Genomic DNA, 23,826 nt, shown 5'->3' on the forward strand with positions numbered 1-23,826 from the left:
GAGCAAAGAGAGAAAGTCTGCCCCCCACCAGATCCTTCCCAGATCGGGGGCCAACACTTCATGCTGTTTTGGTAGCAGTGGCAGGTGACTTGGTCTGCTTACCCTTGTTCCAGCCTTGCATCGGCCTCCAGGCTGGCTTGGTTTGAGAAGTATTACCCTCTTGCTTAGAGGGTGTAGAATTTGAGGCTGGTTCGTTTCTGCGAAAGGGACGAAAATTTGGCTTCTTTTTAGCCTTAAAAGACCTATCCAGAGGAAGGGCGTGGCCCTTTCCCCCAGTGATGTCTGAAATAATCTCTTTCAAGTCAGGGCCAAACAGTGTTTTACCCTTGAAAGGGATGTTAAGCAAAAGCGCTCTGCGTGCCACGATAGCAAACCCTGAATTATTCGCCGCTAATCTAGCTAATTGCAAAGCGGCATCTAAAATAAAAAAGAGTTAGCCAATTTAAGAGCTTGAACTCTGTCCAAAACCTCCTCGTACGAAGATTCTTTATTGAGCGACTTTTCTAGTTCTTCGAACCAGAAACACGCAGCTGTAGTGACAGGAAAAATGCATGAAATTGGTTGTAGAAGGTAACCTTGATGAACAAACATCTTTTTAAGCAAACCCTCTAACCTTTAATCCATAGGATCTTGAAAGCACAACTATCTTCTATAGGAATAGAAGTGCGTTTGTTTAGAGTAGAAACCGCCCCCTCGACCTTGGGGACTGTATGCTATAAGTCCTTTCTGGGGTCGACTATAGGAACTAATTTCTTAAATATAGGGGGAGGACAAAAGGTATGCCGGGCCTTTCCCACTCCTTATTTACTATGTCCGCCACCCGCTTGGGTATAGGAAAAACATCGGGGGGCACCGGAACCTCTAGGAACTTGTCCATCTTACCTAATTTCTCTGGAATGACCAAATTGTCACAATCATCCAGAGTAGATGATACCTCCTTAAGTAGTGCGTGGAGATGTTGAAATTTAAATTTAAAAGTTACAATATCAGGTTCTGCTTGTTGAGAAATTTTCCCTGAATCTGAAATTTCTCCCTCAGACAAAACCTCCCTCCTGGCCCCTTCAGATAGGTGTGAGGGTATGTCAGAACAGATATCATCAGCGTCCTCTTGCTCTTCAGTGTTTAAAACAGAGCAATCACGCTTTCTCTGATAAGTAGGCATTTTGGAAAAAATGCATGCAATAGAATTATCCATTACAGCCATTAATTGTTGTATGGTAATAAGTATTGGCGCACTAGATGTACTAGGGGCCTCTTGTGTGGGCAAAACTGGTGTAGACACAGAAGGGGATGATGCAGTACCATGCTTACTCCCCTCATTAGAGGAATCATCTTGGGCAATATCATATCTATGGCATTATTATCCCTACTTTGTTTGGACATTATGACACAAATATATCACATATATTTAAATGGAGAGACACATTGGCTTTCATACATATAGAACATCGTTATCTGATGGTTCAGACATGTTAAACAGGCTTAAACTTGTCAACAAAGCACAAAAAACGTTTTACAGTAAAACCGTTACTGTCCCTTTAAATTTCAAACTGAACACACTTTATTACTGAATATGTGAAAAAGTATGAAGGAATTGTTCAAATTTCACCAAAATTTCACCACAGTAACTTAAAGCCTTAAAAGTATTGCACACCAAATTTGAAAGCTTTAACCCTTAAAATAACGGAACCGGAGCCGTTTTTACATTTAACCCCTATACAGTCCCAGGTATCTGCTTTGCTGAGACCCAACCAAGCCCAGAGGGGAATACGATACCAAATGCCTTCTATAAGCTTTTTCAGTGGTTCTTAGCTCCTCACACATGCATCTGCATGCCATGCTTTCCAAAAACAACTGCGCATTAGAGGCGCGAAAATGAGGCTCTGTCTATGACTAGAAAAGGCCCCCAGTGAAAAAGGTGTCCAATACAGTGCCTGCCGTTTTTATTAAAACAATCCCCAAGATTTAACAACTATTAAAAGTAATAATCTGCCAAATATACTTAGTAAAGTAATCGTTTTAGCCCAGAAAAATGTCTACCAGTTTTTTAAGCCCTAATGAAGCCCTTTATTCTTTTACTTAAACTTAAGAAAATGGCTTACCGGTTCCCATAGGGAAAATGACAGCTTCCAGCATTACCGAGTCTTGTTAGAAATGTGTCATACCTCAAGCAGCAAAAGTCTGCTCACTGTTTCCCCCAACTGAAGTTAATTCCTCTCAACAGTCCTGTGTGGAAACAGCCATCGATTTTAGTAACGGTTGCTAAAATCATTTTCCTCTTACAAACAGAAATCTTCATCTCTTTCCTGTTTCAGAGTAAATAGTACATACCAGCACTATTTTAAAATAACAAACTCTTGATTGAAGAATAAAAACTACATTTAAACACCAAAAAACTCTAAGCCATCTCCGTGGAGATGTTGCCTGTACAACGGCAAAGAGAATGACTGGGGAAGGCGGAGCCTAGGAGGGATCATGTGACCAGCTTTGCTGGGCTCTTTGCCATTTCCTGTTGGGGAAGAGAATATCCCACAAGTAAGGATGACGCCGTGGACCGGACACACCTATGTTGGAGAAAAACCCCAAAAAAACACAAAGCCGGGATAAGCAGATTAAGAAAAGAATAAAAGAAAAAAAACTCAACACTCTAAAGAGCTTACAATCGAAGTAGTTGTTGGAGATAAAAAGTATATGGGTAGAATTTGGCAAATTGTTTTTTTTTATGTGTGTTAAAGATTAGGATGGTAGGTGATGAGCTTCTTTAAGAGGTAGGTTTGAGGGAGTATTTAAAAATATGAAAACTGAGGAGTCTGAAAAACTAAGGAAAAAATGTTCAACAGGATATGTCCAGTGAATGAGACATGCCGAAAAGGGAGTAAGAGAAGTTAATGACAAGGACCAAGAGATGTAGGTCAGAAGTAGAGTAAAAAAAAAAAAAAAAAAAAAAAGGTAACCATGGGGGTATATTGAGATGAAGTGAGAGATATAATAGGTTTTGATGTTGTGGAGAGCTTGTAGGTGAGGGTTAGATATTTTTTCATTTGAGCCTGGTAGATAATTAAAATAAAGCTAGTGTAGAGACTGGAAAAGGTAAGGATAGTGGAGACATTTGGAACAGACTGTCTGCAGTGGGGATAATCTGAGAGGTAGAACAATTAGAAGGGTGTTGTAGTAGCTGAGATGTGATATAAAAAAATCTGGTGCATACACCTAATATATTGTCTCTGGTGTGAAAATGGACACATTTTGGCCATGTTCTGCAAACTGAAGTTGCTGGATTTGGTGAGAGAGTAGACTGAGTTTAAGAACAGGGCAGGGACAGGAATGTTAATGCGGCAGAATTTGGATGGAGATTTTGCTTCACTAAGCACTGAGATATATATATATATATATATATATATATATATATATATATATATATATATATATATATATATATATATATATATATATATATATATATATATATATATATATATATATATCCCCAGAATCCTCAAAGTCATATCAAATTTTGACTAGTGATTTATTGATAAATAAAACTTTGATAGGATAGTAGTGGGAAGTAATGGCACAGAACTAGGCTTGGATAGTCTCTAGACAATGATGTATCCCATGGATGTAAACAGTGGGAAAATGAAGTAAAACAAGATGGTAAAAGTGTAGTTGAGAGACAAGATTACATTTAAGATAGCACAAAACATGCAGATCAAGGGAGCAGCAAGTATTTAGTATGCTAGGGCAGAGGACAGTATTAAAAGCAACAGAGGGGTAGACTAAAAAGAGAAGTTGTTTACTACTTTAGTGAGGCCAGATCAATACAATATTGTGGCTGAAAGCCAGACTGTAGAGGTTCAAATGGATATGTGAGTTCTGTACAATAGTAGAATGTCTGTTTAAGTAGTATAAAGGCAAGAGTTAGTTGGCATATTAACTAGTATAACATAACAGTGCAAAGATGGTTGGACAGAAGAATTTTTGAAGATGGGTGTTATGAGTCAGTGTTTTGGGATGGAAAAATGAAGTTGTTAAAAGCAGGCTAGAGATACTAGATAGAAAACATTACAATTGGTGAAAATCAAACAGAGAATGTGTGAGGTAAAAATGCATTAGGAGTTTGGACACCTCTTCTATTGTCATTAGACACCTTTACAATTGTCAACAGAATCCTGTCTAATGTAATTGACTTTTGCTTGAAAAGGGCAGGCAAGTTTGATGGGAAAAAAGGAGTGAACAAGAGCTGGAGTTTGTGTGTGGGATTTTCTCTTTTGGGTTTAAAAAGCCAAGGCTTGAGCTTGGTGCATTTGGGATGTTCAGGGTGGCAGGTGCAACGGTGTAAAAGGCAGATGATAGACATCATTTGTAGAGCAACAGCAAAGCTGTGTCAGGCAATGATGAAAGGAGTTAAGAGACTGTGCTGGAGAACATTTCTGAAAGTCTATAACTTGGTTGTGTCCCCATATACAGGAAGACTCAAGGGTTCTGGTGGATGGTATAGTAAGTTACAAATAGACCACCCTCCTACTTAAAACCAACCTAAACCTTCTGCCCCTCCAAGCCCAAATATTAGTAAGTGGCCATCTATATAAACACTTTGCTCATAAGGGTGAGTTTTTATTATATATAAAAAAAAAAATCACATTGTGAGCGAGCACAAAAGTAGTTGTTTTAAAGGCATTGTTTTATTACATAAAAAAGGGCTAGACAAAAAAAAATATAGGAATCTGTAGACACCTATTTATGTAATGAATGAAAAAAAGAAATAATTACACATATTTACACACACACACACACAATGGGCTTGTGTGTATTATGTGTTTGAAAAAAAACACATAATTAGGTTCCTGTGTATGCAATAATCTGCACCTCTAAAATGTATATGGTTGGGTGCAAGAATGCACCTTGACCTTTTGTGCACATGTATTTCCAAGTACACAAATGTCACTGCTTTGTAATGATACTGGTCGAAAAATCAAAGAGATCCTTATTAATTTTCCGCACCATGTTCAACTCCTCCTCCAGCTCTGATGTTCGTGAACGGAGTTGTTCCACAAGTCCAGACAGATTCTATAAAAGAAAGTGTTTAGAATGAAATGGGAGATCCAAGTACTACTTATCCAATGTACTTCCAGCTAAACACAGACCTATCTTTACTTTTTTATACATAAACTTACCTTGCCCTCACTTTCACCCAGTAGGGTGTGCAGTTGTGCTGCTCGCTGCAAGTAAGTGTCTTCTGACCCCTAAAAGATGACAAGAAGAAAGTAGACAAAGAAAAAATAAATAACGTAAAAGAAAATGTATTGCACTATAAAATTTAGATTTTAACAAACTGTACAATTGTGTGGCTTAATTTGAATTGGAGTAATCTTGATCCTCTCACTGCCAGAAACTACTATTTGGGAAATAGAATCCAAGATTTGTAGTTTGTGCACGCACATGGTTCAGATCTTGAAACACAGGGAGCCTCTCAGTGGTGTATATCCACCTTGCCTTGCAAATGCTTCAGCACTGCCTCAAAGTTAACAACATTTTAAATATCAGTTTTTATATTTACTTTTTTTTTTAAATAAGTTATGGCAAGATTCTTGCTGTTCTTTAAATGCTCACCAGTTGGTGTCTACCAAGCCGAAGTGTGACTCCTCCACTATCTGGCCCTTCACAGCCCTCAGCTCCTTGCAGGTGTTTGCTAAAGCGTGGGAGAGGAAAGCTCGGCTTGCTGTCAGCTCGCAACATGTTTGCTGGAGCTGGCATGATGAAGGCGTTTGTCACAGGACCTGGGGTGAAGGAAAAGAACAGAAGGAGTGACTTATAAAGAGAAAACATATCAAAAACAATGCTGAAAATATTTTAAACCTACTCTTAAAAGTACAGAACACTAAAATACTAACTAATGAGTATATTTTTCATGAAGCAAGCACACACAGGAAAAAATGCAAATACTTGACTTGTTGCACTCTTGTGGCACTCCACAAAGGCATCAAGCAGGCAAGCCAGTAAGCAGTTGCCATATATCACTTTAGTCAATATTTAGTTTATCAATTCATAACCCGTTGTGGGGGCCACAAGATAGTGCACAAGTTTACCCTACATACTTCAGCCAAAAAGAGCAGCTGAACACACTGATGTTTTAGTTATATAAAGTAGTTTTATGTAAACTGTTATATACCTTTAAAGGAACAGTGAATGTTCATAAAAGATATGCTTTTTAATAACATATCCTAGTCACAGGATTCCTTTTGTGGTAAAGCGTTTGTACAAACTACCTGCACTGAATTTTAAAGGACCAGTAAACACAGTAGATGTGCATAATCAGATGCAAGATAAGACAATGCAATAGCACTTAGGGCTAGATTTATTATAGCTGAGGCGTACAGTGATTGGCTGTGCGCGGGCAGGGGCGGGATTGCACGCGAGCGCAAAAAAATCACGCACGGGTAGGAGCTGTCAATCTCCTCGACGAGGAGATTGAATTTCGCCAGTTTAGAGGTGGCGAAGAGCGTAGGGAAGCAGCGGTCTGGTGACCGCTACTTGATAAATCACGGCAAACAAGTTCTTATGAGAACTTGCTGCCGTAGGGCTGCCATAGGGGCTTCATAAATCTAGCCCATAGTCTGAACTTCAAATAAGTAGTAGATTTTTTTTCTAACAATTTTAAAAGTTATGTCTATTTCCACTCCCTCATTACCATGTGATAGCCATCAGCCAATCACAAATGCATACACGTACCATCTGACAGACATTAGTCAAACACAAATGCATACACGTTTATTCAGTAGGAGATGGTGACTCAAAAAGTTTAAATATAAAAAAGACTGTGCACATTTTGTTAATATAAGTAAATTGGTAAGCTGTTTAAAATTGCAGGTTCTATCTGAATAATAAAAGTTTAATTTTTACTTGAGTGTCCCTTAAAAAAAAAAAAATGTCACCTTACAATCAGTGTGAGTTTTCTTTTCCCAAGTTAGACAAGATTAACTATACAACCAATGATGTGTTATACTGCCTGCCCCATTTATATACTTACATTGCCTTTAAAGAACCATTAAACTTGACATTTCAACAACGTATAAAATGTTTCATTATTGCAAGTGAATCATTAATGCAATATACATCCATTATTTATTTTGCTGCCTTTTACTGTAAAATACATCTAAAATATGTATTTGTTTCACTTTCTCCCAGGGAGGTTTGGGTTAATACTTTTTAGGCAATTTATGCAAGCTTTTGTTTATTTCACCCTTCCCCTAAGATTCTTAGTAGTCACATGTTTGTAAAAAGTGGTTTATCAGGATAATTCGGTGCTCAACCAACTTAAAGGGACAGTATACACCATTTTTTTATTTAACTGCATGTAATAGACACTACTATATAAAGAAGAATATGCACAGATACTGATATAAAAAATCCAGTATAAAACCTTTTAAAAACTTACTTAGATGCTCCCAGTTTAGCACCGTTAATGAGGTAGTCTGGGACACCCACTGAAAGGGGCTGGGTAAACAAAAAGAGCAGACACTCCCCACCTCTCTGCATATGAAAAGACAGATAACAAACAGGAGCCTGCAGGAGTCTGTAAACGCATGTATACATCTGACACTGTGAGGCTTGGATAGGAGTCTGAAAATCAGCACAATGTTCTTAAAGTAAAACTATACATTTTTTTTAAAAAAAAAACCACTACCAGATAGGCTATATAAATGTAAAATCTACTAAACATTTATGCAAAGAAAATTCTAGTGTACAATGTCCCTTTAAGGGAAAAGTTAAGGGCAGACTTCCCCAGTCTCTCTTAATCACACATGTGCAAAGGATCTTTTGTTCTGTGGGGACAGGGAAATCAGTGAAATGAATAAACATGAAATAATAAACTAATTTGACAAAACAAAGCTGCAATTTTCATTGCAAAATTATTCTCAGATTTGAAGGTTCAAAATCATGTAGTTTACAATTTGTGTTTAGTGGTCCTTTAAATAGTTTGCTATACCTACAGTACCTATTAATAATAAAATCATGTGGTAAAGGAACTATTACTGGACTTCATCCAAGGCCACAACATTATACTGTGAATTAAAAAAATATCTTTTTAATGACACAATGAGTCCACGGATCATCTTAATTACTAATGGGATATTCACCTCCTGATCAGCAGGAGGCGGCAAAGAGCACCACAGCAGAGCGGATAAATATCACCTCCCTTCACTCCCAACCCAGTCATTCTCTTTGCCTGCGTTAGTGTTAGAAGTGGCAAAGTGAGGTGTTAGTTAAGATTCTTCAATCAAGAGTTTATTATTTTTAAAGTGGTACAGGATTGTTCTACTTTTTCCTAGGGTGTAGCTGTAGTCCATGTCAGTCTCTGCAGTAGAGCTTTGGTGGCTTTAGAGAAATGGTAACTTGTGGGACATAATTCTCACTGCGCCTCCCCTATTTAATACTGCCCTAATTGTCTATAGTCTGAGGGATATGACTCAGTCTCTGTTTTCTACAGGTCGATGTGAGGAAGAGGAACTCTCAAACCTGTGAACTGCCTTGCTGTCAGGCAGTACCCTGAGGTAAGTGCTATTTTCTTGTTCTAGGGCAGACAGATCAACTCAGAAAAGAGTGGGCACAGGACAATACCTTATATATTTAGTTAAGGGCTCTCGTGTAAGGGGCACTTTATTATTGACAATACTCTTCTAGGCAGGAGAGAAATATTTGACAGCTATATGTATTTTTTTGGCACTGGGGTTGGTCTGAGCTCTGAGGCATTGAACATTTTTAGGGCTCTGGTGGTTCCATGTTCTGTGGGGTTAATTTTTCCCCAGCAAACAGGCTTTGCATTTTAGACACGCCCACGAAGGGAAGATTTACTTCTCCCGCGCGCCTTTCCATAGTTGCGCTTACAGTGAAGACATTTTGAGGCATAAGTGATTTAAAGGCATAAGTGAGATATCTCCGGTCTGTTGTTTCTAGGGGTGCATGTTTACTGCTATTACATGCGTTCCTAAGTTCGCTAGGGGATTTGTTTCAGCTGAAGAGTAGCTTCACATCTGTCAGCGTATCATCTCTGGGTCAGGAAGGTAGGCGTCTCTGTGAGGCTGAGGTGTGGAGGTGACTGTGAGACCAAATTTAGTGTGCAGTAAAATAGTTGCAGTTTAAAATTTAAAGCCACAGTAACGTTTTTTTGTATTTAAGGTCTTTTGTTAATTTTAAGGTTTATTGTGTCAAAGTGTGAGTTATTATGGATCAAGGGACATTGCCACATGTTCCTTGCTCTTTATGTTTTAATGCTTTTGTGGAACCACCAATACCCTTCTGTTCCTCTTGTATTGAGAGGACTTTAAGACAAAGATAAAAAAAAATTCTGAGCCAACTTCTTCTAAGGATGTTGTTCACGATTCTAATGATGAGGTACAATATATGCCGCAACTTTCTCCTCAGGCGCTCCAAGTGTTACCACCCTCACAAGCAGTGCCCTGCGTCTCCTCTGTACTACCACTGGAGTTGCTTTAAAGAACATTGCATCTCTCATGACTTCTACAATCTCTGATGCGCTGTCTGCTTTTCCCATGTTGCAGAGTAAACGTAAGAGGAAGACAAGCCATTCAGTAAGCGAGGTTTGCCTGAGGAGGAAGAGTCCGTGGTAGCTTCTGAAGGAGAGATTTCAGATTCTGAAGGTGTACTTCCTCTCGCTGATACTGAAGTGGTATCATTTAGATTTAAGCTGGAACATCTCCGTCTATTGCTTAAGGAGGTTTTAGTTACTTTAGATGATAGCGACTCCACGGTTGTGGTTGTCCCTAAGAAATCCAGTAAGTTAAAAAGATATTTTGAGGTTCCTTCCTCGACTGATGTATTTCCGGTTCCTGACCGAGCTTCTGAGATTATTGCTAATGAGTGGGAGAGACCGGGTATTCCTTTTTCTCCATCTCCTATTTTCAAGAAGATGTTTCCCATAGCCGACTATCAAGCAAGCTTGGCAAACAGTACCTAAGGTGGAAGGGGCTATTTCCACTTTAGCTAAGAGAACTACTATTCCCATAGAGGATAGTTGTGCTTTCAAAGATCCTATGGACAAGAAATTAGAGGGCCTACTCAAACAGATGTACGTACACCAGTGTCTACAATGGCAACCTGCCATGTGCATTGTGACCATCACCAGTGCGGCTGCATATTGGTTTGAAGCCCTGTCTGATGCCATCAGAACGGAGACATCCTTGGATGAGATTCAAGATAGGATTAAGGCTCTCAAAATAGCTAATTCCTTTATCACAGACGCTTCCCTTCAGGTTATCAAACTGGGAGCGAAGATATCAGGTTTTTCTATTTTGGCCCACAGAGTCTTATGGCTAAAGCCTTGGTCTGCTGACGTCTCCTCTAAGTCCAAACTTTTGCCTATTCCATATAAAGGAAAGACCTTATTTGGTCCTGGTCTATCGGAAATTATTTCTGACATCAGGGGAGGTAAAGGTCATTTTCTCCCTCAGGATAAGAAAAATAAGACGAAGGGGCGCCAAAGTAATTTTCGTTCCTTTCGTAATTTCAAGGGAACTTCCTCATCTTCCGTTGTTCAACATGATCAACCCAAGCCTGCGTGGAGATCCAGACAGCCTCGGAATAAGGGAAAACAGGCTAAGAAGCCTGCCGTTGAATCCAAGTCAGCATGAAGGTCATGCCCCGGATCTGGTAGGGGGCAGACTTTCCTTCTTCGTTCAAGCTTGGATCCGAGATGTTCAGGATCCCTGGGCATTAGAAATTGTGTCCCAGGGATACAGGTTGGATTTCAAAAGTTTTCCTCCCAGAGGAAGGTCCCTACTTTCAAGATTGTCTGCAGACCAGACAAAAAGAGAGGCATTCTTACATTGTGTGAGACACCTCTCCGATCTGGGAGTGATTGCCCCCGTTCCCTTACAGGAGCAGGGTCAGGGTTTTTACTCCAACCTATTCGTGGTTCCAAAAAAGGAGGGAACCTTCAGGCCCATTTTAGAAATCAAGAGAACAAACAAGTTTTTCAGGGTACCGTCCTTCAAGATGGAAACTATATGTTCCATTCTTCCTTTGATCCAGGAGGGTCAATTTATGACAACAGTGGACTTAAAGGACGCGTACTTGCATGTTCCCATCCACAACAACCATCACATATTCCTAAGGTTCACCTTTCTGGACAAACACTTTCAGTTTGTGGCTCTTCCTTTTGGTCTTGCCACTGCTCCCAGAGTATTCACAAAAGTTCTGGGATCTCTGTTAGCTGTACTTCGTTCTCGAGGCATTGCTGTGGCGCCCTATCTGGACAACATTCTAGTCCAGGCTCAGACCTTCCATCTAGCGAAATCCCACACAAACATGGTGTTATCCTTCCTTCGCTCTCACGGGTGGAAGGTAATTTTACAAAAGAGCTCTTATCCCAAGTACAAGGGTAACTTTCTTGGGAACTGTAATAGATTCCCTGTTAATGAAGATCTTTCTGACAGAGGTCAGGAAATCAAAGATTATTGATACTTGCCTAGTCCTTCAGTCCACTCCTCGGCCATCAGTGGCTCAGTGCATGGAGGTAGTCGGACTGATGGTGGCAGCAATGGACATCATTCTGTTTGCTCGGTTCCATCTCAGACCTCTGCAGTTATGCATGCTCAGGCAGTGGAACGGAGATTATACCAATTTGTCCCCTCAAATACTACTGGAGCAGGAGACAACGGATTCTCTTCTATGGTGGTTGTCTCTGGATCATCTCTCCCAGGGAACCTGCTTTCGCAGGCCTTCCTGGGCGATTGTGACAACAGACGGCAGCCTTCAAAGGTGGGGAGCAGTCTGGGGCTCGCTAAAAGCACAGGGAGTTTGGACTCTGTCAGAGTCTGTCTTTCCCATAAACATCCTGGAGCTAAGAGCGATATTCAATGCACTTCTGAACTGGCCTCAGTTAGCTTTGGTCCAGTTCATCAGGTTCCAGTCGGACAACATAACATCAGTAGCTTATATCAATCATCAAGGAGGAACGAGGAGTTCCTTAGCGATGAGAGGTATCCAAGATAATTCAGTGGGTGGAAACCCACTCTTGTTGTCTGTCGGCGATCCACATCCCAGGGGTGAACAACTGGGAGGCGGACTTACTGAGCAGGCAGACCTTTCATCCGGGGGAGAGGGAACTCCACCCGGAAGTGTTTTCCAGCCTGATCCGCAAGTGGGGTCAGCCGGAATTAGATCGCATCGTGTCAGAATGCCAAGCTCCCAAGATACGGATCGAGGTCCAGGGATCCCCAGGCGGAAATAATAGATGCCTTGGCGGTTCCTTGGACCTTCAGTCTAGCATACCTATTCCCTCCGTTTGCACTTCTTCAACGGATGATTGCTCGAATCAAGCAGGAGAAGGCATCGGTGATACTCATTGCACCGGCCTGGTCTCGCAGGATTTGGTATGCGGATCTGGTGGATATGTAATCTCATCCACCTTGGAGTCTTCCACCGAGGACGAACCTGTTAATTCAAGGTCCCTTCCTGCATCCAACTCTAGTTTCTCTGAAGCTGACTGCTTGGAGATTGAACGCTTAATTCTGTTTAAGCTGGGTTTTTCTGATTCAGTCATTGAGACCATGATCCAGGCTCGTAAACCTGTGACCAGAAAGATTTATTATAAGATATGGCGTAAATATCTATATTGGTGTGAATCCAAAGGTTACTCATGGAGTAGAGTTAGGATTCCTAGGATATTGTATTTTCTCCAAGAGGGTTTGGAGAAAGGATTATCGACAAGTTCTTTGAAGGGTCAGATCTCTGCTTTAACTATTTTGTTGCATAAACGTCTGGCAGATGTACAATCTTTTTGTCAGGCCTTGGTTAGAATTAGGCCTGTGTGAAAACCAGTTACTCCTCCATGGAGTCTGAATTTAGTTCTTAATGTTCTCCAACGGCCTCCGTTTGAGCCTATGCATTCCTTAGATGTTAAGTTGTTATCTTGGAAAGTTTTATTTCTTGTTGCTATTTCTTCTGCTCATAGAGTCTCAGAACTCTCGGCATTGCAGTGTGAATCTCCTTACCTTATCTTTCATTTGGATAAGGTAGTTTTGCCTACTAAGTTAGGATTTCTTCCTAAGGTTGTTTCTGACAGGAACATTAACCAGGAGATTGTTGTTCCTTCCTTGTGTCCTAATCCTTCTCAGAAGGAACGGCTTTTGCACAATTTGGACGTGATTCGTGCTTTAAAGTATTACCTACAGGCGACTAAAGATTTTCGTAAGTCTTCCTCTTTGTTTGTGGTTTTCTCAGGAAAACTTAAGGGTCAGAAAGCTATGTCTACTTCCCTTTCTTTTTGGCTGAAGAGTATCATCCGATTTGCATATGAGACTGCTGGACAGCAACCTCCAGAAAGAGTTACGGCTCATTCCACGAGGGCTGTTGCTTCCTCATGGGCATTCAAAAATTAGGCTTCTGTGGAACAGATTTGCAAGGCTGAAACTTGGTCCTCTTTTCACACTTTTTCAAAGTTTTACAAATTTGATACTTTTGCCTCAGCTGAGGCCGCCTTTGGGAGAAAGGTTCTTCCAGCAGTGGTGCCTTCTGTTTAGGCTCCCTGTCTTGTCCCTCCCGTATCATCTGTGTACTCTAGCTTTGGTATTGGATCCCATTAGTAATTAAGATGATCCGTGGACTCATCGTGTCATAAAAAAGAAAACAAAATTTATGCTTACCTGATAAATATATTTCTTTTTTGACACAATGAGTCCACGGCCCGCCCTGTTGTTATTGGAGACAGATTGTTGGGTTTGTAAACTTCAGACACCTCTGCACCTTATTACTTCCTTTTTCTCCTTGACTTCGGTCGAATGACTGGGTTAGGAGTGAATGGAGGTGATATTTATCAGCTCTCCTGTGGTGTTCTTTGCCGCCTCCTGTTGACCAGGAGGTGAATATCCCATTAGTAATTAAGATGATCTGTGGACTCATCGTGTCAAAAAAGAAATACATTTATCAGGTGAGCATAAATTTAGTTTTCCTCATTTTCTTATTTTGTCAGCATAGTTTATGCATTCTTTTACTAAATAATGTAGTAATTTGCTTTTTATTGTAGCATATTGTGAACACAAAGGTGCCAAAATATCTTCCAGAAGAAAACTAAATTTATGCTTACCTGATAAATTGATTTCTTCTATGGTAAGACGAGTCCACGGATTCATCCTTTACTTGTGGGATATTATCCTTCCCTACAGGAAGTGGCAAAGAGCAGAGCTGTCTATATAGCTCCTCCCTTAGCTCCACCCCCCAGTCATTTGACCGAAGGTACAGGAAGGAAAAGGAGAAACTACAAGGTGCAGAGGTGACTGAAGTGTAAATAAAAAAAAACAGAATTTATGTTTACCTGATAAATTACTTTCTCCAACGGTGTGTCCGGTCCACGGCGTCATCCTTACTTGTGGGATATTCTCTTCCCCAACAGGAAATGGCAAAGAGCCCAGCAAAGCTGGTCACATGATCCCTCCTAGGCTCCGCCTACCCCAGTCATTCGACCGACGTTAAGGAGGAATATTTGCATAGGAGAAACCATATGATACCGTGGTGACTGTAGTTAAAGAAAATAAATTATCAGACCTGATTAAAAAACCAGGGCGGGCCGTGGGCCGGACACACCGTTGGAGAAAGTAATTTATCAGGTAAACATAAATTCTGTTTTCTCCAACATAGGTGTGTCCGGTCCACGGCGTCATCCTTACTTGTGGGAACCAATACCAAAGCTTTAGGACACGGATGAAGGGAGGGAGCAAATCAGGTCACCTAAATGGAAGGCACCACGGCTTGCAAAACCTTTCTCCCAAAAACAGCCTCAGAAGAAGCAAAAGTATCAAACTTGTAAAATTTGGTAAAAGTGTGCAGTGAAGACCAAGTCGCTGCCCTACATATCTGATCAACAGAAGCCTCGTTCTTGAAGGCCCATGTGGAAGCCACAGCCCTAGTGGAATGAGCTGTGATTCTTTCAGGAGGCTGCCGTCCGGCAGTCTCGTAAGCCAATCTGATGATGCTTTTAATCCAAAAAGAGAGAGAGAGGTAGAAGTTGCTTTTTGACCTCTCCTTTTACCAGAATAAACAACAAACAAGGAAGATGTTTGTCTAAAATCCTTTGTAGCATCTAAATAGAATTTTAGAGCGCGAACAACATCCAAATTGTGCAACAAACGTTCCTTCTTCGAAACTGGTTTCGGACACAGAGAAGGCACGACTATCTCCTGGTTAATGTTTTTGTTAGAAACAACTTTTGGAAGAAAACCAGGTTTAGTACGTAAAACCACCTTATCTGCATGGAACACCAGATAAGGAGGAGAACACTGCAGAGCAGATAATTCTGAAACTCTTCTAGCAGAAGAAATTGCAACCAAAAACAAAACTTTCCAAGATAATAACTTAATATCAACGGAATGTAAGGGTTCAAACGGAACCCCCTGAAGAACTGAAAGAACTAAGTTGAGACTCCAAGGAGGAGTCAAAGGTTTGTAAACAGGCTTGATTCTAACCAGAGCCTGAACAAAGGCTTGAACATCTGGCACAGCTGCCAGCTTTTTGTGAAGTAACACAGACAAGGCAGAAATCTGTCCCTTCAAGGAACTTGCAGATAATCCTTTTTCCAATCCTTCTTGAAGGAAGGATAGAATCTTAGGAATCTTAACCTTGTTCCAAGGGAATCCTTTAGATTCACACCAACAGATATATTTTTTCCAAATTTTGTGGTAAATTTTTCTAGTTACAGGCTTTCTGGCCTGAATAAGAGTATCAATAACAGAATCTGAGAACCCTCGCTTTGATAAGATCAAGCGTTCAATCTCCAAGCAGTCAGCTGGAGTGAGACCAGATTCGGATGTTCGAACGGACCTTGAACAAGAAGGTCTCGTCTCAAAGGTAGCTTCCATGGTGGAGCCGATGACATATTCACCAGATCTGCATACCAAGTCCTGCGTGGCCACGCAGGAGCTATCAAGATCACCGACGCCCTCTCCTGATTGATCCTGGCTACCAGCCTGGGGATGAGAGGAAACGGCGGGAATACATAAGCTAGTTTGAAGGTCCAAGGTGCTACTAGTGCATCTACTAGAGTCGCCTTGGGATCCCTGGATCTGGACCCGTAGCAAGGAACCTTGAAGTTCTGACGAGAGGCCATCAGATCCATGTCTGGAATGCCCCACAGTTGAGTGATTTGGGCAAAGATTTCCGGATGGAGTTCCCACTCCCCCGGATGCAATGTCTGACGACTCAGAAAATCCGCTTCCCAATTTTCCACTCCTGGGATGTGGATTGCAGACAGGTGGCAGGAGCGAGTCTCCGCCCATTGAATGATTTTGGTCACTTCTTCCATCGCCAGGGAACTCCTTGTTCCCCCCTGATGGTTGATGTACGCAACAGTCGTCATGTTGTCTGATTGAAACCGTATGAACTTGGCCCTCGCTAGCTGAGGCCAAGCCTTGAGAGCATTGAATATCGCTCTCAGTTCCAGAATATTTATCGGTAGAAGAGATTCTTCCCGAGACCAAAGACCCTGAGCTTTCAGGGATCCCCAGACCGCGCCCCAGCCCATCAGACTGGCGTCGGTCGTGACAATGACCCACTCTGGTCTGCGGAAGGTCATCCCTTGTGACAGGTTGTCCAGGGACAGCCACCAACGGAGTGAGTCTCTGGTCCTCTGATTTACTTGTATCTTCTGAGACAAGTCTGTATAGTCCCCATTCCACTGACTGAGCATACACAGTTGTAATGGTCTTAGATGAATGCGCGCAAAAGGAACTATGTCCATTGCCGCTACCATCAAACCTATCACTTCCATGCACTGCGCTATGGAAGGAAGAGGAACGGAATGAAGTATCCGACAAGAGTTTAGAAGTTTTGTTTTTCTGGCCTCTGTCAGAAAAATCCTCATTTCTAAGGAGTCTATTATTGTTCCCAAGAAAGGAACTCTTGTCGACGGAGATAGAGAACTCTTTTCCACGTTCACTTTCCATCCGTGAGATCTGAGAAAGGCCAGGACTATGTCCGTGTGAGCCTTTGCTTGAGGAAGGGACGACGCTTGAATCAGAATGTCGTCCAAGTAAGGTACTACTGCAATGCCCCTTGGTCTTAGCACCGCTAGAAGGGACCCTAGTACCTTTGTGAAAATCCTTGGAGCAGTGGCTAATCCGAAAGGAAGCGCCACGAACTGGTAATGCTTGTCCAGGAATGCGAACCTTAGGAACCGATGATGTTCCTTGTGGATAGGAATATGTAGATACGCATCCTTTAAATCCACCGTGGTCATGAATTGACCTTCCTGGATGGAAGGAAGAATTGTTCGAATGGTTTCCATTTTGAACGATGGAACCTTGAGAAACTTGTTTAAGATCTTGAGATCTAAGATTGGTCTGAACGTTCCCTCTTTTTTGGGAACTATGAACAGATTGGAGTAGAACCCCATCCCTTGTTCTCCTAATGGAACAGGATGAATCACTCCCATTTTTAACAGGTCTTCTACACAATGTAAGAATGCCTGTCTTTTTATGTGGTCTGAAGACAACTGAGACCTGTGGAACCTCCCCCTTGGGGGAAGCCCCTTGAATTCCAGAAGATAACCTTGGGAGACTATTTCTAGTGCCCAAGGATCCAGAACATCTCTTGCCCAAGCCTGAGCGAAGAGAGAGAGTCTGCCCCCCACCAGATCCGGTCCCGGATCAGGGGCCAACATTTCATGCTGTCTTGGTAGCAGTGGCAGGTTTCTTGGCCTGCTTTCCCTTGTTCCAGCCTTGCATTGGTCTCCAAGCTGGCTTGGCTTGAGAAGTATTACCCTCTTGCTTAGAGGACGTAGCACTTTGGGCTGGTCCGTTTCTGCGAAAGGGACGAAAATTAGGTTTATTTTTGGCCTTGAAAGACCGATCCTGAGGAAGGGCGTGGCCCTTACCCCCAGTGATATCAGAGATAATCTCTTTCAAGTCAGGGCCAAACAGCGTTTTCCCCTTGAAAGGAATGTTAAGTAGTTTGTTCTTGGAAGACGCATCAGCTGACCAAGATTTCAACCAAAGCGCTCTGCGCGCCACAATAGCAAACCCAGAATTCTTAGCCGCTAACCTAGCCAATTGCAAAGTGGCGTCTAGGGTGAAAGAATTAGCCAATTTGAGAGCACGGATTCTGTCCATAATCTCCTCATAAGGAGGAGAATCACTATCGACCGCCTTTACTAGCTCATCGAACCAGAAACACGCGGCTGTAGTGACAGGGACAATGCATGAAATTGGTTGTAGAAGGTAACCCTGCTGAACAAACATCTTTTTAAGTAAACCTTCTAATTTTTTATCCATAGGATCTTTGAAAGCACAACTATCTTCTATGGGTATAGTGGTGCGTTTGTTTAAAGTGGAAACCGCTCCCTCGACCTTGGGGACTGTCTGCCATAAGTCCTTTCTGGGGTCGACCATAGGAAACAATTTTTTAAATATGGGGGGAGGGACGAAAGGTATACCGGGCCTTTCCCATTCTTTATTTACAATGTCCGCCACCCGCTTGGGTATAGGAAAAGCTTCTGGGAGCCCCGGGACCTCTAGGAACTTGTCCATTTTACATAGTTTCTCTGGGATGATCAAATTCTCACAATCATCCAGAGTGGATAATACCTCCTTAAGCAGAGCGCGGAGATGTTCCAACTTAAATTTAAATGTAATCACATCGGGTTCAGCTTGTTGAGAAATTTTCCCTGAATCTGAAATTTCTCCCTCAGACAAAACCTCCCTGGCCCCATCAGACTGGTGTAGTGGCATTTCAGAACCATTATCATCAGCGTCGTCATGCTCTAGATGTACTAGGGGCCTCCTGAGTGGGCAAGACTCGTGTAGACGAAGGAGGGAATGATGCAGTACCATGCTTACTCCCCTCACTTGAGGAATCATCTTGGGCATCATTTTCATTGTCACATAAATCATATTTATTTAAATGAGAAGGAACCCTGGCTTCCCCACATTCAGAACACAGTCTATCTGGTAGTTCAGACATGTTAAACAGGCATAAACTTGATAACAAAGTACAAAAAACGTTTTAAAATAAAACCGTTACTGTCACTTTAAATTTTAAACTGAACACACTTTATTACTGCAATTGCGAAAAAATATGAAGGAATTGTTCAAAATTCACCAAAATTTCACCACAGTGTCTTAAAGCCTTAAAAGTATTGCACACCAAATTTGGAAGCTTTAACCCTTAAAATAACGGAACCGGAGCCGTTTTTAACTTTAACACCTTTACAGTCCCTGGTATCTGCTTTGCTGAGACCCAACCAAGCCCAAAGGGGAATACGATACCAAATGACGCCTTCAGAAAGTCTTTTCTATGTATCAGAGCTCCTCACACATGCGACTGCATGTCATGCCTCTCAAAAACAAGTGCGCAATACCGGCGCGAAAATGAGGCTCTGCCTATGATTAGGGAAAGCCCCTAAAGAATAAGGTGTCTAAAACAGTGCCTGCCGATATAATTTTATCAAAATACCCAGATTAAATGATTCCTCAAGGCTAAATATGTGTAATATAAGAATCGATTTAGCCCAGAAAAAGTCTACAGTCTTAATAAGCCCTTGTGAAGCCCTTATTTACTATCTTAATAAACATGGCTTACCGGATCCCATAGGGAAAATGACAGCTTCCAGCATTACATCGTCTTGTTAGAATGTGTCATACCTCAAGCAGCAAGAGACTGCTCACTGTTCCCCCAACTGAAGTTAATTCCTCTCAACAGTCCTGTGTGGAACAGCCATGGATTTTAGTAACGGTTGCTAAAATCATTTTCCTCATACAAACAGAAATCTTCATCTCTTTTCTGTTTCAGAGTAAATAGTACATACCAGCACTATTTTAAAATAACAAACTCTTGATTGAATAATAAAAACTACAGTTAAACACTAAAAAACTCTAAGCCATCTCCGTGGAGATGTTGCCTGTACAACGGCAAAGAGAATGACTGGGGTAGGCGGAGCCTAGGAGGGATCATGTGACCAGCTTTGCTGGGCTCTTTGCCATTTCCTGTTGGGGAAGAGAATATCCCACAAGTAAGGATGACGCCGTGGACCGGACACACCTATGTTGGAGAAATATAATCTCTCATTAAAATGAAAGGGCGGGCCGTGGACTCGTCTTACCATAGAAGAAATCAATCAGATAAGCATAAATTTAGTTTTCTTCTTTACTTGTGGGATACAATACCAAAGCTACAGGACACGGATGAACGGGAGCGACAAGACAGATGGTTAAACAGAAGGCACCACTGCTTGAAGAACTTTTCTCCCAAAAACAGCCTCCGAAGAAGCAAAGTTATCAAATTTGGAAAATTTGGAAAAGGTATGAAGCGAAGACCAAGTCGCAGCCTTACAAATCTGTTCAACAGAAGCATCATTTTTTAAAGCCCATGTGGAAGCCACCGCTCTAGTAGAGTGTGCTGTAATTCTTTCAGGAGGCTGCTGTCCAGCAGTCTCGTATGCCAAACGGATGATGCTTTTTAGCCAAAAGGCAAGAGAGGTAGCCGTAGCTTATTGACCTCTACGTTTTCCAGAATAGATAACAAACAAAGATATTTGACGAAAATCTTTGGTCGCTTGCAAGTAAAACTTTAAAGCACGAACCACGTCCAAGTTGTGCAATAGACACTCCTTCTTAGAGGATGGATTAGGACACAGAGAAGGAACAACTATTTCCTGATTAATATTCTTATTAGTAACAACCTTAGGAAGGAATCTAGGTTTGGTACGCAAAACCACCTTATCAGCATGGAAGACAAGATAAGGTGAGTCGCATTGCAATGCAGATAGTTCAGAAACTCTTCGAGCCGAAGAGATAGCAACTAAAAACAGAACTTTCCAAGATAGAAGCTTAATATCTATGGAATGCATAGGTTCAAACGGAACCCCTTGAAGAACCTTAAGAACTAAATTCAAACTCCATGGCGAAGCAACAGGTTTAAACACAGGCTTAATTCTAACTAAAGCCTGACAGAACGACTGAACGTCTGGAACATCTGCCATTGATAAAGCAGATATCTGTCCCTTTAAGGAACTAGCTGAAAGCCCCTTCTCCAATCCTTCTTGGAGAAAGGACAAAATCCTAGGAATCCTGATCTTACTCCATGAGTAGCCTTTGGATTCGCACCAATAAAGATATTTACGCCATATCTTATGATAAATTTTCCTGGTGACAGGCATTCGAGCCTGAATCAAGGTATCTATGACTCACTCCGAGAAACCCCGCTTGGATAAGATCAAGCGTTCAATCTCCAAGCAGTCAGCCGCGGAGAAACTAGATTTGGATGCTGGAACGGACCTTGAATCAGAAGGTCCTGTCTCAGTGGCAGAGTCCATGGTGGACGAGATGACATGTCCACCAGGTCTGCATACCAAGTCCTGCGTGGCCACGCAGGTGCTATCAAAATCACCAAAGCTCTCTCCTGTTTGATTCTGGCAATCAAACGAGGAAGGAGAGGAAAAGGTGGAAACACATAAGCCAGGTTGAACGACCAGGGTACTGCTAGAGCATCTATCAGTACTGCCTGAGGATCCCCTGACCTGGACCCGTAACAAGGAAGTTTGGCGTTCTGACGAGACGCCATCAGATCCAATTCTGGTGTGCCCCATTGCCGAATCAATTGTGCAAACACCTCCGGATGGAGTTCCCACTCCCCCGGATGAAAAGTCTGACGACTTAGAAAATCCGCTACCCAGTTCTCTCCTGGGATATAGATTGCTGATAGATGGCAAGAGTGAGTCTCTGCCCATCAAATTATTTTGGTAACCTCTATCATCGCTAGAGAACTCTTTGTTCCCCCCTGATGATTGATATATGCTACAGTCGTGATATTGTCCGACTGAAATCTTATGAATCTGGCCAGCACCAGCTGAGGCCACACCTGAAGCGCGTTGAATATCGCTCTCAGTTCTAGAATATTGATTGGGAGGAGAGTCTCCTCCTGAGTCCACAAACCCTGTGCTTTCAGGGAATTCCAGACTGCACCCCAGCCAAATAGGCTGGCGTCCGTCGTCACTATGACCCACGCTGGCCTGCGGAAACACATTCCCTTGGACAGATGATCCTGTGACAACCACCAAAGAAGAGAGTTTCTGGTCTCTTGGTCCAGATTTATCTGAGGAGAAAAATCTGCATAATCCCCATTCCACTGTTTGAGCATGCAAAGTTGCAGTGGTCTGAGATGCAAGCGCGCAAACGGAACTATGTCCATTGCCGCTACCATTAAACCGATTACCTCCATACACTGAGCCACTGACGGCCGAGAAATGGAATGAAGAGCTCAGCAGATGGATAAAATCTTTGATTTCCTGACCTCCGTCAGAAAAATTTTCATGTAGAGGGACCACCTTTGAAGTTTCGAAAGGAACGAAAATTATTTTGTTTGGTCCTCATCTTATTTGTGTTATCCTGAGGAAGGGCATGGCCTTTCCCTCCAGTGATGTCTGAAATGATCTCTTTCAGTTCTGGCCCGAATAGGGTCTTACCCTTGAAAGGGATGGCCAAAAGCTTAGCTTTTGATGACACATCAGCAGACCAGGACTTAAGCCATAACGCTCTACGCGCTAAAATGGCAAAACCTGAATTCTTCGCCGCTAATTTAGCCAATTGAAAAGCGGCATCTGTAATGAAAGAATTAGCTAGCTTGAGAGCCCCAATTCTATCCAGAATATCCTCTAATGGAGTCTCAACCTGAAGAGCCTCTTCCAGAGCCTCGAACCAAAAGGACGCTGCAGTAGTTACAGGAACAATGCACGCTATAGGTTGGAGAAGAAAACCTTGATGAACAAATATTTTCTTCAGAAGACCCTCTAATTTTTTATCCATAGGATCTTTGAAAGCACAACTGTCCTCAATAGGTATAGTTGTACGCTTAGCCAGGGTAGAAATAGCTCCCTCCACCTTAGGGACCGTCTGCCACGTGTCCCGCACGGCGTCTGATATGGGAAACATTTTCTTAAAAGTAGGAGGGGGATCGAACGGAATACCTGGTCTATCCCAATCCTTAGTAACAATTTCCGAAATCCTCTTAGGGACCAGAAAAACCATCAGTGTAGGCAGGAACCTCTAGGAACCTGTCCATTTTAAACAATTTCTCTGGAACTACAATAGGGTCACAATCATCCAGAGTCGCTAAAACCTCCCTGAGCAATAAGCGGAGGTGTTCTAGTTTAAATTTAAAAGCCGTCATATCAGAATCTGTCTGAGGGAACATATTTCCTAAGTCAGAAATCTCTCCCTCAGCCAGCTTATCCCTCACTTCAGAACATTGTGAGGGTACATCGGATATGGCTAATAAAGTGTCAGAGGGCTCAGCGCTTGTTCTCACACCAGACCTGCTACGCTTCCCCTGCAACCCAGGCAGCTTAGATAAAACCTCTGTGAGGGTAGTATTCATAACTGCGGCCATATCTTGCAGGGTGAAAGAATTAGACGCACTAGAAGTACTTGGCGTCGCTTATGCGGGCGTTAACGGTTGTGACACTTGGGGAGAATTAGATGGCAAAACCTGATTCTCTTCTGACTGAGAATCATCCTGCGACATACTTTTAGTAGCTAAAATATGTTCTTTGCAATTTATTGACCTTTCAGTGCATGAGTGACACATTCTAAGTGGAGGTTCCTCAATGGCTTCTAAACATATTGAACATTGACTTTCCTCAATGTCAGACATGTTGAACAGGCTAGTAATGACTACAAACGAGCATGAAAACACTTTATTTAGTGAAAAAAAATAACAATCTTAAAAAACGGTACTGTACCACCATTTTTTTTTAACAATTAACCCCTTAATTTCCAAACCGGATCGAAAACAGGCCCAGATCCGGAAAAAAACACTCTGCCC

At 42.0% G+C, this 23,826-nt stretch overlaps 1 protein-coding gene across 1 annotated transcript in view; it reads right to left on the minus strand.

Annotated features, from left to right (window-relative positions):
- Positions 1-4,660: 4,660 nt before the first annotated feature.
- The window catches only part of WDR18 (WD repeat domain 18), a 91,867-nt gene continuing 72,701 nt past the window's right edge, over positions 4,661-23,826 (minus strand). The window contains exons 8-10 of the mRNA XM_053702818.1: positions 5,611-5,777; positions 5,175-5,243; positions 4,661-5,067 (exon numbers count right to left, since the gene is read on the minus strand). Of these exons, the coding sequence (XP_053558793.1) occupies positions 4,942-5,067; positions 5,175-5,243; positions 5,611-5,777 (362 nt within the window). The 3' untranslated portion in view covers positions 4,661-4,941. The remainder of the gene's footprint in view (positions 5,068-5,174; positions 5,244-5,610; positions 5,778-23,826) is intronic.

This window comes from Bombina bombina, chromosome 2, assembly GCF_027579735.1.
Source record: "Bombina bombina isolate aBomBom1 chromosome 2, aBomBom1.pri, whole genome shotgun sequence".
NCBI classification, from domain to species: domain Eukaryota; kingdom Metazoa; phylum Chordata; class Amphibia; order Anura; family Bombinatoridae; genus Bombina; species Bombina bombina.